At 38.3% G+C, this 13,049-nt stretch overlaps 1 protein-coding gene across 1 annotated transcript; it reads left to right on the top strand.

The window, feature by feature from the left end:
* Nucleotides 1–8,451: 8,451 nt before the first annotated feature.
* On the top strand, nucleotides 8,452–12,700 carry LOC143846676 (large ribosomal subunit protein eL22y-like). Its single transcript, XM_077355173.1, has 2 exons — nucleotides 8,452–8,774; nucleotides 12,427–12,700. The coding sequence occupies exons 1-2, from the start codon at nucleotides 8,548–8,550 to the stop codon at nucleotides 12,569–12,571; spliced, it is 372 nt and encodes a 123-aa protein (XP_077211288.1). The 5' UTR covers nucleotides 8,452–8,547; the 3' UTR covers nucleotides 12,572–12,700.
* The last annotated feature ends 349 nt before the right edge of the window (nucleotides 12,701–13,049 follow it).

Genomic DNA, 13,049 nt, shown 5'->3' on the forward strand with positions numbered 1-13,049 from the left:
AGTTTTTCCATGAACATTCGGTCTTTAATCTACTTCTTTTATTTAATTTTACCGTTTTGCCACCTGTGTTCTGTTCCCGTGTTATGCGGTGAGAAATGAGAAGGACGTTGAGACAGTGATCTACTACTTTTCTTTGATTGCGGTCCACATCGTACACGCAGGACACGTGTAGGGAGATATTAGCCATGGGCCCACAATGAATATGGTGGAAAGATGATCCATAGCCGTGGATGAGAAGTGGGTTTTAGGATTTTCACCATTGGATGCTGACCGTTACTCCATGATTTGGAGGTTCGATCTTATCACCCATTCGCCATGGGCCCATATGCCATAGATAGTCTGATAGTGGGCTCAAATATTAATCACAAGTCACATGTGGGACTGAACTGATCAAGTTGCAACTTGATGCTTTAGCAGCTAATTTCAATAAGGTCACATGTGCCACATGTATGGTGGGGCCTAAACAGCAGAGAGAGAGATCCTATGTTCACATGGATTCAAGGAGAGCCTTATTATATTATTATAATTATAAGAGAATGCTACAAAAACCAGCTACAAGGGTGCCCCGTTGGACCATCTCACCGAAGTGCATTTATAATGCCATAGAAAAAATATCAAATTAAAGGAAAAATAAATGCAATTTGGTGAGATTGTTCAATGGGGGGGGGGGGGGGGGGCCTTGTGATGAGCTTTCTACTGGGGGTACCCTTAAGTTTAATATTCATCAATGGTAAATGGTAATTTTAGGGGACATGTATGTGCAGTCAAGACCGTTGAAGGAACCCTAAACAAGGTGATGAATTAAGGACTCATAGAGTTATAGTTGTCCTATCAAGGTTTTTATATAAACAAAGGGAAGTGGTGTTTATATCAAAATAATTGAGAGATCTTTAATTTAAAATAAAATCAATCTCTCTCTCTCTCTCTCTAAAGTAAATACACTACAATAAGTAATGTCTAGTAAAGTGCCACATCGGATTAAAAAGGAGATAATGATATGTCTTGTGATTGGAAACATGAGATTTTACATGGTCGCCGACCATCAAGTACCGTCAAAACGGTGCCGCCCTTGATATTTGATCCAACGGCAGCCCACATTTTAAGATGCTGCTAGCACCCCACTTTTTAAGATGCTGCTGTTGGATCAAATATCAAGGGCGGTACTTTTGAAGTACCACCTTCACGTGACTTGACGGTCGAGCATCATATAATTTATCTGGAAACATAAAGGTGAAGCCAACCAAAAGACAACAATAAAAAATTAGGGTCTGTTTGGATGCCGTAATGTAGTAGTAGAATGAAAGAAATATGGATTCCCATTTCTATATTTTCCCTTTTTTCTTTTACGAGAGGAAAGTCAAACATTGCAAAATAGCTTGCAATTGGGAAATTTACACTGGACAATGACTGACCGTGGATAGTAAATAGCAGCTAAATAGTCGGAGGAAATGGAAAATGTATGCTTTCTTTCATTTTCCCACTTTTTGGTGCATCCAAACAAGAAATGACATCCACGGTCAGTCATCCAAACAATAAATGCAATTTGGTGAGATTGTTCAATGGGGGGGGGGGGGGGCTTGTGATGAGCTTTCTACTGGGGGTACCCTTAAGTTTAATATTCATCAATGGTAAATGGTAATTTTAGGGGACATGTATGTGCAGTCAAGACCGTTGAAGGAACCCTAAACAAGGTGATGAATTAAGGACTCATAGAGTTATAGTTGTCCTATCAAGGTTTTTATATAAACAAAGGGAAGTGGTGTTTATATCAAAATAATTGAGAGATCTTTAATTTAAAATAAAATCAATCTCTCTCTCTCTCTCTAAAGTAAATACACTACAATAAGTAATGTCTAGTAAAGTGCCACATCGGATTAAAAAGGAGATAATGATATGTCTTGTGATTGGAAACATGAGATTTTACATGGTCGCCGACCATCAAGTACCGTCAAAACGGTACCGCCCTTGATATTTGATCCAACGGCAGCCCACATTTTAAGATGCTGCTAGCACCCCACTTTTTAAGATGCTGCTGTTGGATCAAATATCAAGCGCGGTACTTTTGAAGTACCACCTTCACGTGACTTGACGGTCGAGCATCATATAATTTATCTGGAAACATAAAGGTGAAGCCAACCAAAAGACAACAATAAAAAATTAGGGTCTGTTTGGATGCCGTAATGTAGTAGTAGAATGAAAGAAATATGGATTCCCATTTCTATATTTTCCCTTTTTTCTTTTACGAGAGGAAAGTCAAACATTGCAAAATAGCTTGCAATTGGGAAATTTACACTGGACAATGACTGACCGTGGATAGTAAATAGCAGCTAAATAGTCGGAGGAAATGGAAAATGTATGCTTTCTTTCATTTTCCCACTTTTTGGTGCATCCAAACAAGAAATGACATCCACCATCCGTTTTTTATAATGACATTTTTCATTGGGGAATGATCCCCCCACCAGCACCACGGATAAAAGCCCCCCCCCCCCCCCCCCCCTCCTAACGTTATCCGGTAAGTTTTAAAGGCAAATAAAAACATTAAAAGGGGTGAATTTATCCTCAAGCAGTGAACCATTCTCACAAAAACCGTTCACCCGGAGAGGGAGAGGGGGGGCGGGGGGATATCATTTCCCTTTTTAGTTTTATTAAACACTATTTTGATCGACAATTGATAGTTATTAAAACCTCGCATAGCTTTTAACAACTAATTAGAAAAGAAAATTCTTAAGAAAATCACTTTTACACTATTAGTAAAAGGGGATTTGCTAGCGTCCATCGCTTAAGAGTTTTCGCAGCTGGTCTGTTGCATGTCAAACCAGCCACCTTTTACACTATTAGTAAAAAGGGATTTGCTAGTGTATGTCTTCATTCACGAGGTGGCTGGTTTGACATGCAACAACAGACCAGCTGCGAAAAGCCTTATGCGATGGACACTAGCAATTCCCTAGTAAAATACATGTATTGGGCCCAATACTGCCTAGTTAACATGATCGGAACTATTGATAGTAATGGCAGCATAAATCTGGCCAAATGCTATTGAGAACACATTGATCGGATGATCCTTATGCCCTTGATATCCAGCATGCCTCAAGAAACAAATGGGTAGGTTTTGAATGAATTTGACTTCACTGTCCGTGAGTCTTTCTAGTATCTACGATCCTTTATTGGTTTGTCGCTCAACAAACAACATAAGTGAGTAAGTGACAAGGAAATTGTATTGTATTTATGTGGCGAGCTGTGAAATGTTTTTTTGTATTTTACTCGTTACCTTTTTAAAGTTCTTCTTCGTCTCCTTACTTCATTAAAGTAAAACTATATTTCCACCCTTTTTGTTTTTTTCCTGTAAGTATCTTTATTTTTAAGGAAAATATTTTCAAAACATGACTCCTACCTGGAAATAAAGACGATGATGGATTATACCAAAATACCCTTCTTAAATTTAGGATTAAGTTTTTAAATAAATGTCATCTTAAATTACAAGTATACATGTAGGGTTCATTATCTTTTTTTGGGCAATAGGCCCTCTATGTAGGGCCCACTAATATAAAACTCATTAGCATATATGTTGGTATAAGGGTGTCAATTGCTGGCCAAGCTCGTTAAGCTTAACGAGCTGAGCCCGAGCTAGGCCAGGCTCGGCTCGGCTCGGCTCGTTAAGAATTTAATATATTTAAATATATATATTATATATTAATATATACACTAAAAGGGTTGTCGAGGGAGTGAAAGGGGGAAGCAAAATATGTCACTTCTTTTTTGGAACCCCGTTCGTTACTTGGACCACCCCTCGTAGTGTAAAAAGAGTAGTCAAATTACACTAGATAGGGCTGTCCAGGGAAGATGAGAGGTGTGAACTTAATATAACCCGAGCTCGATAAGGCTCGCGAGCCTGGCCGAGCTGAGCCTAGCTTTTGAGCTTAACGTGCCGAGCCGAGCCTAGCCTGGCCAAGCTCGGCTAGTTTACATCCCTATGTTGGCCAGTGTGACCATAGTATATCACCTATATCAGTGAAGTGTTCAATTTCCTTCTATAGATATCAAGCATCCAAATAAGAGAAATGATTTCCCTTGAAAAGCTCTCTCTTTTATATTTGTTGAACCAAACCCTTTAAATAGTTTTCTCCGTAAGTAAAGGAAAATATATGGCTATTTGGGGCAAGCCCTTTCTATGTGGAAAAAACCTTCCTGTCCCGAGTAAACAAAACCTAAGGCTCCGTTCAGTTACTTCATTGAGAAAGTGCACGAATATGAAGTGGCAACAGTGAAGGAAATGAAGATGAAAAATTAAGAAAATGAAAGGAAAATTGTGAGATGGTGTTTACCTGTCAACAGAAAGAGAAGGTAGAGTGAAGTAATAGGGTGCTAATATAAAACAATAGGACCGCCTATATCATATAAGGGGTTGGAGTTTGATTGAAAGAGGGTGGTGAAGAGGAAACATAACGGCAACAACTTGCCCATTCTAGCACTTTTCTCCTTGGACACCATGGTTTTAAATCTCGGTTTCGGTACCAGTTTCGGACCTCATTGAGATTGAATTTTAGACCGAAATACGACGAAAAAACAAAAAAAAAATAAATTATTTATTACAAAATTTCGTCCGAAATTACTGAAATTTTTGGTCAAATTTCTTGAAATTTTGAATTTCGGAAAAAAAGAAATTTCAACCGAAATTTTGAAATTTTGGACGAAATAAAGTAACGTTTCGGGTATTCGTGATTTCAGTGTCGCTCACTACCGAAACCCAAAATTTCGGTCGAAATTTAAAACCATGGACGTCACACCTATGGCTTCCGGATAAGAGAAACAAGTCGAAACTGTTATGTGCATTTCTTATGATGTATGTGGGGTGGATTTTGATGTAGCTTTTATTTAGTTATTGCTGTAATTTTTATTCAGTTATGGTTTATGGGTTTTAGGGTAGTGGGTGTTGGTTGTTGCTTATGTGTCTTTTAAGTGAGAAAATTGGTAGTTCATGTGTACTACCTTTGTGTTTGTATTAAATTAGTTGTATTTCAGTGAAATGGAGAAAGAAGAATTTTATAGCACAAAGGAGACTTTGTTCTAGGAGAGTCATGGCTCCTCTCAAATCGAGCCGTTAGGAGGTCCGGTTGCATCGATCAACCTCTTTCCCCCTCATTTCTATTTTCTATTTTGTTTATTTGCGTTACGGCCGATTGGGCACATAACAGAAACCCTCTATATAGGCATGATTTTTAAGAGACACACACCACCAAAAAATGCAAAAAAAAAAAGAAGAGAAGAAGTTATAAACGACGTAACTGTTTACACCCTTTTTTGAATTTTTTGAGCAGTTATCCGCCAATAGATGGATGGCGTTTGTTATTTTCAAATATGGCGACTTTTGAAATGCAAAATATACATTGGAAGTTACAAGTAGTTGTGACCTTTGAAATTCAAAGCTTAAAGTGGCAGTTACAAGTAGTTGTGACAGGTTTTATTCAAAATTCAAAAAGGAAGTTGTTGCTTCAAAAAATTGTCATATACCGTTTGTGAGACTCTATATAAGGAGATTACTATATCAAGAGAAGGGATCTTAGAACCAATTCAAAACATGTCACAACATTTCTGCAACGTCTTTTACTCTTTTTTTTTGTAGTTGTGGTCTTTTCTAAGAATTCAAGACTTGAAGGAATGGATTCATCACTTGTGGTTAGCATTTATCTTTAATCACAATTCCATATCTCTGTATTGGCACTTGTTTGTGTATTTTTTGATAAGATTAACCGAATTCTAGTAGATCTCCATCAAGTAATTTGCATTCTGCGTGCATAGACCTTAAAGCCATCACTCAGGCATCGTGTCATTAAAAAATATTTTATCTAAAAGACATTAAAAACCCAAGGAAGAAGTGATGTTCTCCTCTTCTTCTCAATCACCTAAAATGTTGGGATGCAAGTTGACCTCACTCTTAAAAGCTAACCGTTAAGGGAAGGGTGCCCAAGTTCTTATAAGCTCATTCACATATATTCACTTTTCCGAACTGGGACCTTTGCTTTTGTGTGGATCCCCAGCAATCTTCCCCTTCACGCGAAAGCAACATGGACAACCGCCCCCTCCACGAGACGGCAACTTGATAACCACAAGATATACATTGAAGGATTTTTCTCCATCCTGGAGAGTACACCGGGGTTACTGAGATCTTCCTTGTCCATCCTTGAGAGTTACCCCGCCACGACTCTAATACCATTTGTTGGGACACAGGTAAAACTCACCCTTAAAAGGTAGTCATTAAGGGGAGGCTGCCTCCCCTTAACGAATCTGCTTTTGTATGGAACCCCCATCAGATTCGATTCCAATAATCAATCGTTTTGGGCTATAGTGGAAGAAGGACTTCTCCTTTCCTGTAGGGGCATTCAGTTGTGTGTTTTCAGAAGTAAGCTCTAGAATAAAGGGATTAGCCTATATACTCCCTTGTCCGAAGCCATTATGGTCCGATGGCTAATAACACACATGTGGTGTTAGAAACAATAGACATTCGGTAGAGGAGACAAAACTGCTCTTCAACCAAAGACTACGTGCGTGGCTAGAGTGACACTTTGCTAAAGCGGTGCGTTGGTAAAATCTTGAAAAGGTTTTCCTTTCCATCACTTCCCACCAAACATGCCATTTTAAAGATGCTCTGAAGCAGTGGTGCAACTCGGGTCAGGGCGGGTTGAGTTTTCTCAATCCGGGTTGACTTCGGGAGTGGAACTCTGACATTTATATATATATATATATATATATATATATATATATATATATATATATATATATATATATATATATATATATATATATATAGAGGAAACTGTTGGTGCTCTTAAGCTCACCAAACTTATGGTGAGCTTAAGCGCCCAATCACATGGGGGCCCACTTTGTTAGGATGATCCAAAGCATTCATTTGAAAGTCCCTTACATAGATGGGGGGTGTACCAAAAATCAGCTCCATAGGATCATCCTAACCCCTCCATTTGTGAAGGACAAAAATGGACAGACACAAATCTGCCCATTTTTTGTCCTCCACAAATGGAGGCGTTAGGATGATCCCATGGAGCTGATTTTTGGTACACCCCCTATCTATCATAAGGCCTTGCAAATGAATGGTTTGGATCACCACAGAAAAGTGGGCCCCCATGTGATTGGGGAGCTTAAGCGCACCAAACTTAAGCTCACCAACAATTTCCTCTTATATATATATATATATATATATGAGGAAAATGATTGTACGCTCGACCGTACCTAAAGTTAGGTACCGGTAGAGTGCCAAATCACATGGGTCCCCCATTTTTGGTGGGCATCTAAACCATTCATTTGCAAGGCCCCATCATAGATAGGGTGCATACCAAAAATCAGCACCATTGAATCATCATAACCCCTCCAAAGCTGGAGGCCAAAATGGGCAGATTTGTGGACTGTCTGTCCATTTTGGCCTCCACAAATGGATGGGTTAGGATGATCCTATGGAGCTGATTTTTGGTATGCACCCTATCTATGATGGGGCCTTGCAAATGAATGGTTTAGATGCTCACAAAAAATGTGGGACCCATGTGGTTTGGCACTCTACCGTACCTAACTTTAGGTACGGTCGAGCGTACAATCTTATTCCTTTATATATATATATATATATATATATATATATATATATAGAGAGAGAGAGAGAGAGAGAGAGAGAGAGAGAGAGAGAGAGAGAGAGAGAGAGAACTGTTGGTGAGCTTAAGCTCACCAAACTTATGGTAAGCTAGCTTGCCCAATCACATGGGGGCCCACTTTGTTAGGATGATCCATAGCATTCATTTGAAAGTCCCTTACATAGATGGGGGGTGTACTAAAAATCAGTTCCATAGGATCATCCTAACCTCTCCATTTGTGGAGGACAAAATTGGACAGACACAAATCTGCCCCATTTTTGTCCTCCACAAATGGAGGGGTTAGGATGATCCTATGGAGCTGATTTTTGGTACACCCCCTATCTATGATAAGGCCTTGCAAATGAATAGTTTGGATCACTCCCCAAAATGTGGGACCCATGTGATTGGGAAAGCTAGCTCACCATAAGTTTGGCAGTTTCCTCATATATATTTTTTTTGTAAGCTTAAAAACTCGGGTCAGGTCGGGTCATGCTGAAGGCCATTCGACCTGACCCAATTTCCAACCAACACCCTCCCCTCCCCTCCCCGGCCCCGCCCCCCGCTCTTTTCGCAAACTCAGTTGCACCCCTACGAGTCTAAAGAGCTAATGAAAACAAGAGAATCATAATAAAGAGAGGGGCGATGATATTGTCACCCCCCCTGCGTACGCATTCGCCCCCCTTATTAATGCTTTTTTACGTCAAATCAAGCCAAAAGGGGAGCGAATGCGTAATTTAGGGGGGGTGACAATATCATCGCCCTAAAGAGAGACGTGCTATTTTCAACTAATGAGGTGTGGATATCATTTCCCTATAAATACCCTCCACATCCGTTGAATTGGAAGAGTAGGGTTAGGGTTTTGTTGCTACCGCGGGTACGGAGCAGAGAGAAAGAGAGAGAGCCAAAAAAAGTGAAAATGAGTCGAGGCAGTGCTCCAAAGGGCGGTAAGAAGAAGGGTTCGAGCTTCACAATCGACTGCGCAAAGCCCGTGGAGGACAAGATCATGGATATCGCCTCATTGGAAAAATTCTTACAAGAAAGGATCAAAGTTGGTGGCAAGGCTGGAGCCCTCGGAGATTCAATCACTATATCCCGCACTAAGGACAAGATCTCAGTCACCTCTGAAAACCCCATCTCCAAAAGGTATATGAGAACAAAATTACACTTACCCATCTCATTTTGGTTCATGCATTTTCTTTTTCTTTTTTGGGTTCTCTGGGTATCTGTTATTGTTGGATTTTGTGCATAGATGTTGTGGATGTTGTGGTTCTTTTAGGCTTTTGGTCGAACAGATTGATGTTAGTATGGTTGGTTCGAACTCGGACAGAGCTGACCCGGACCGGGTCAAAGTGTCAAACTGAGTTTGGAATCGAGTCAATAGCTATGGTTGTGTCTGGTTTCAGATGGGTCGAGTCGAGAACAACTGTTTCTAAATTGGAACAACCCAAAGATGTTATTATAGATAAAAATAAAATAAAATTGGAACAACCCAAAGATCCTATTGACATGTCCAGGAACTGGGCTAAATGATATATTGGATTGCAGCAATATTGGAACCTGCCGTTTAGGATAAAGTTCAGAGACTAATCTATCTGTATAAGGAAAAAGAACGATTCTAGCTAAGCGATGGATGCTAGTTTTTATAATACCATGATTGACATTGCTCGAAGCACAATATTGGAGTTTATCTTCTCCAAAGTGGCTAGGCTCACCTGGGTGAATATGTTATTGTTATTGTTATTGATTCCTAAAATTGATCATCACTGTGCGGAAATCTAAAGTTTTTTGGAATCTAAGCCTTACCCGTTGTTTTCTTCCAAATGCTGGTTACGTACCAGAAATTCCTTTGGTTGCACGTTGTTACCTCGTACCGTAGTGATGAATTAAAACGTAAGTAGTTGAGAAGGAGTTAAATTTTTAAATTTTGAATACTAGTTATAATTAAATGTTGAAGATTCAAACTTGGAAGTAACAGTAAAGGGGGGATTTCAAATTTGAATCCAATTATCAAGGTTGAGTCATGAGCCAGGCGTGTTGGGTGGATGCACTTAAAATTGTCAGCTGAAGCTACCAGCTTCAATAGGATTTACAAGTTCATTATCTTGGATTTATACAAATGGGTGAGTATAATACTACTCTAGGAGTGAAATACTTTTAGTGTTTTAAACTTAGACTTCTAAAGCATATACGAGGATTTGTAACTTATAAACAGAGTATGTAATCCAATGTTTTTTAAGTCCCAAAGGCTTCAACTAAAATGGCCCGGGCCTAAAATGGCACAACAGACTTGGTAGCTGATTTGTAGAGTTCTATAATAATGATATTAATATGGGAATTTACATATCTTTTCCTTTAAACACAAGGTATAATCAGATCCAAAGACCAAATAAGGTACAGACAAGCCAAGTTCAATTACATCTGTATAACAACTTGAGTTTCAGGACTGATTTACTTAGCGATCAAAGTTTTGAGTTGTAAAATTGCATATGATGTGTCAGTACCACAAGATACACAAATATTGACGGTGTAATAAATTTAAAAGATCAGATTGACAATATGTTGTGTATAAAATACACAATATATGACTATTAAACAGGGTGCAATTGGAAATCAGAATCCTAAACCCTTTAAATATACGCTGGAAAAGTGGAAATGAATGTATTTGACAATTAATTATTCTTATTAGGCCGTGATTAAATTAAAAAAAAAACAGTAAGTAATAGACTGATTTTGTGATCAATAGGTCGAAGTCTGCAAATACGATGCTTGCAATAAAACAAAGAAATTAATCAAATGGTTTATAACAAAATAGCATAAATTTGGGCTGATTTATTCTTTCTCAAATAACAAGATACTGTAGCTTTGAAATGCTGATCTGAAGCAAGAGAACTCAGATATACATGCATGTAAAGGCTAAATGGGGTTAGATGAAACTAAATTTGGTGGATAAAACTTAGATATATCTTGATATGGGTGATTTGTAAAAGAAGCAGAATTATGGTAGATTGTTATGCAAAATCTAAGCTTAAAATAAACTGCAAATACAATCATAAACAAGGTAAATGAATAAAGACAATCGAATTCAGTCCTTCTCTTCTAAGGGATGAACATCTGGGATGACAAGGAGTGGAGATTGAGGTGAAGGCTGAGTGGGGATGTTTGAAGACTGACAGACTTCTTAATCTTGATGCCCCGGTATGATAAAGAAAAAATGGAGAAAAATAAAGAAAATGGAGAAATGCAAGAGAGCTCAAGAGAGGAGAGCCTGTAGTGGCTTTTGCCTTGAGTTTTTCATGCTTAAGGAGGTTGTGGGGTGGTTTATTTATAGTGAAAAGGGGGAAAATGCTATTTTTTGATGAATCAATAAGGGTTTAAAAATCGGATTTTGGCATGATTTCAAAATTGATATGGTATAAAAGCAAGGTAATGTTGGAATTTATTGCGGTGATTGAGAATGTGGCCGGATTTGATGTTTTTTGGTCTGTAAATGGGCATTTAGGGCAAGAAATTTGAGGAATTTTTTAGTTTTAAACAGTCTTCATGCTTGGAGGGAAGGGAGGTTTGCAAAATGGGTATGATTCAAGGGATTTGTGGTTGTTTGATTGAAATCCCATGTTTTGTGGGCAAGCTTTTGGGGGAAAATAGGATTGGTTTCCATTTGGGGAAAAATGTGTTTGGAAAGGGGAATCTTGGATTTTAGGGCTCAATGCCATAGAGTTGTAAGAACCCTTGAATGAAAGTTCGTGATCAATAGATGTGTTCTGTTTTATTGCTACTTTTATACGAGATAGGTGTGTGCGAAATTACATTTGATCGGGGCTTCTATTCATGTTATGTTTTATTTCTAGATTCATAAAAGGTAGCTGGAAGTACAATTAAGAAGCAATTTTATTCCTTATTATCACTTGGTGGTGTGATGAGATGTGTTGGAGGGCGCTAAAGAAGCTTTCAGTTGGGGATAAAAGTCAACGAATTGGATTGCTGTCCATCGTGCAATGATGGCGATAAAAGATGGTAAATTCTGATGAGTATTCGTTGGCTCCAGCAGTGTTCTAGATGAATGAGTGTTGATTATTTCTTTCTTTATTTCTCTTTTAGATGACGCTGTTTGAGTTTGATGTGTTGCAGTTTTGTTTCTTACTTCTTGTGACCATCTTGGTCTGGACATTGTTTGTTTCTTCTTGTTTTTTGATAAATCTTCTTCATAATTGGAAATTCTTTATAGCACTAGGCTAACTGGTTTAATGTTATGTCAATTCAAACTTTCATGATCTATTCAAATTATTCCAATTAATAAATGATTGATGTTTTTTTTTTAATGATAATAAATGATTGGTGCTCTCAACCATGCCCATGTTTTTTCCAAAATGTAATGATTATAAGTTACTAAGATTGGGAATCCATATTATAAGAGCCCAAATCGAAAGCAAAATACTAAGTTAATGCAACTTTTTTTTACAACAATTCTTATGCTCAGGACCATATTAATCACGCACTTTGCACCTGCTGTCTTTTTGTCACTCTCCTTTCTTCAGGCCAAATAGTCTTTTTTTGGCTGTAATATATTTTGCTAACATAGGAGACAATGGAGGATCCATTCAAAAGTCAAAACAAAAAAAAGAGAGAGGCAATGCATGATAATGCCTTTTTTCTTTCACTTTATGTACTTGCTTTTTCACAATGTCCACTGCATTTTCAGTTTGGTGCAAGTGTGTAATCACAGCCATACTAACTCTCTGGCTATTTCACAATGTCCACATTTCTTAATCATTTTGTTTTTGTGGTGATGTTCCAGGTACTTGAAATACCTAACCAAGAAGTACCTTAAGAAGCATAATGTGAGGGATTGGCTGCGAGTCATTGCTTCCAACAAAGATCGAAACATGTATGAGCTGCGTTATTTCAACATTGCCGAGAACGAGGCCGAAGAAGAAGATTGATCCTTCCTTTTTTTTCCCACTTTGCAATGTTTAATTATCTGTTTTTGAGACCATATTACCAGTTTTGACTTGAAACCAATTATATGATCCTGTGATGCTCTTAAATGAATCAATTCACTTTGTGTGTTATATGCATATCCATATATTTTACATGAATTTCTGGATGATCTAGTGAAGGGGAGGTCTCTGAGGAGCTAATGTGTGCTGGGCGGGGGCTGCACGGTGGCAGCATTCACCATTTTGGCTGATTGCCGTGTAATGTCATCAGGGTAAGCTCCTCATTTGCATTTTACATTTGAATCTTCAATGTAGCTACATTTACTGCTCTTCTTTTATCCCAATCTTTCATGGATGTAGGAATATTACACTCTGGAAACAAGACCCAGAAAAATCCTGTTTAGAGTGCTACTGACTTGTAAGCACTAGAATTCTGTAAATCCAATGTGTGTAGACTTCCAAGCTGCTAGTTGGGCCCCTA

This window comes from Tasmannia lanceolata, unplaced genomic scaffold (genome assembly GCF_043159265.1).
Source record: "Tasmannia lanceolata isolate RefF3 unplaced genomic scaffold, GAP_Taslan_0.1 ptg000015l, whole genome shotgun sequence".
NCBI classification, from domain to species: domain Eukaryota; kingdom Viridiplantae; phylum Streptophyta; class Magnoliopsida; order Canellales; family Winteraceae; genus Tasmannia; species Tasmannia lanceolata.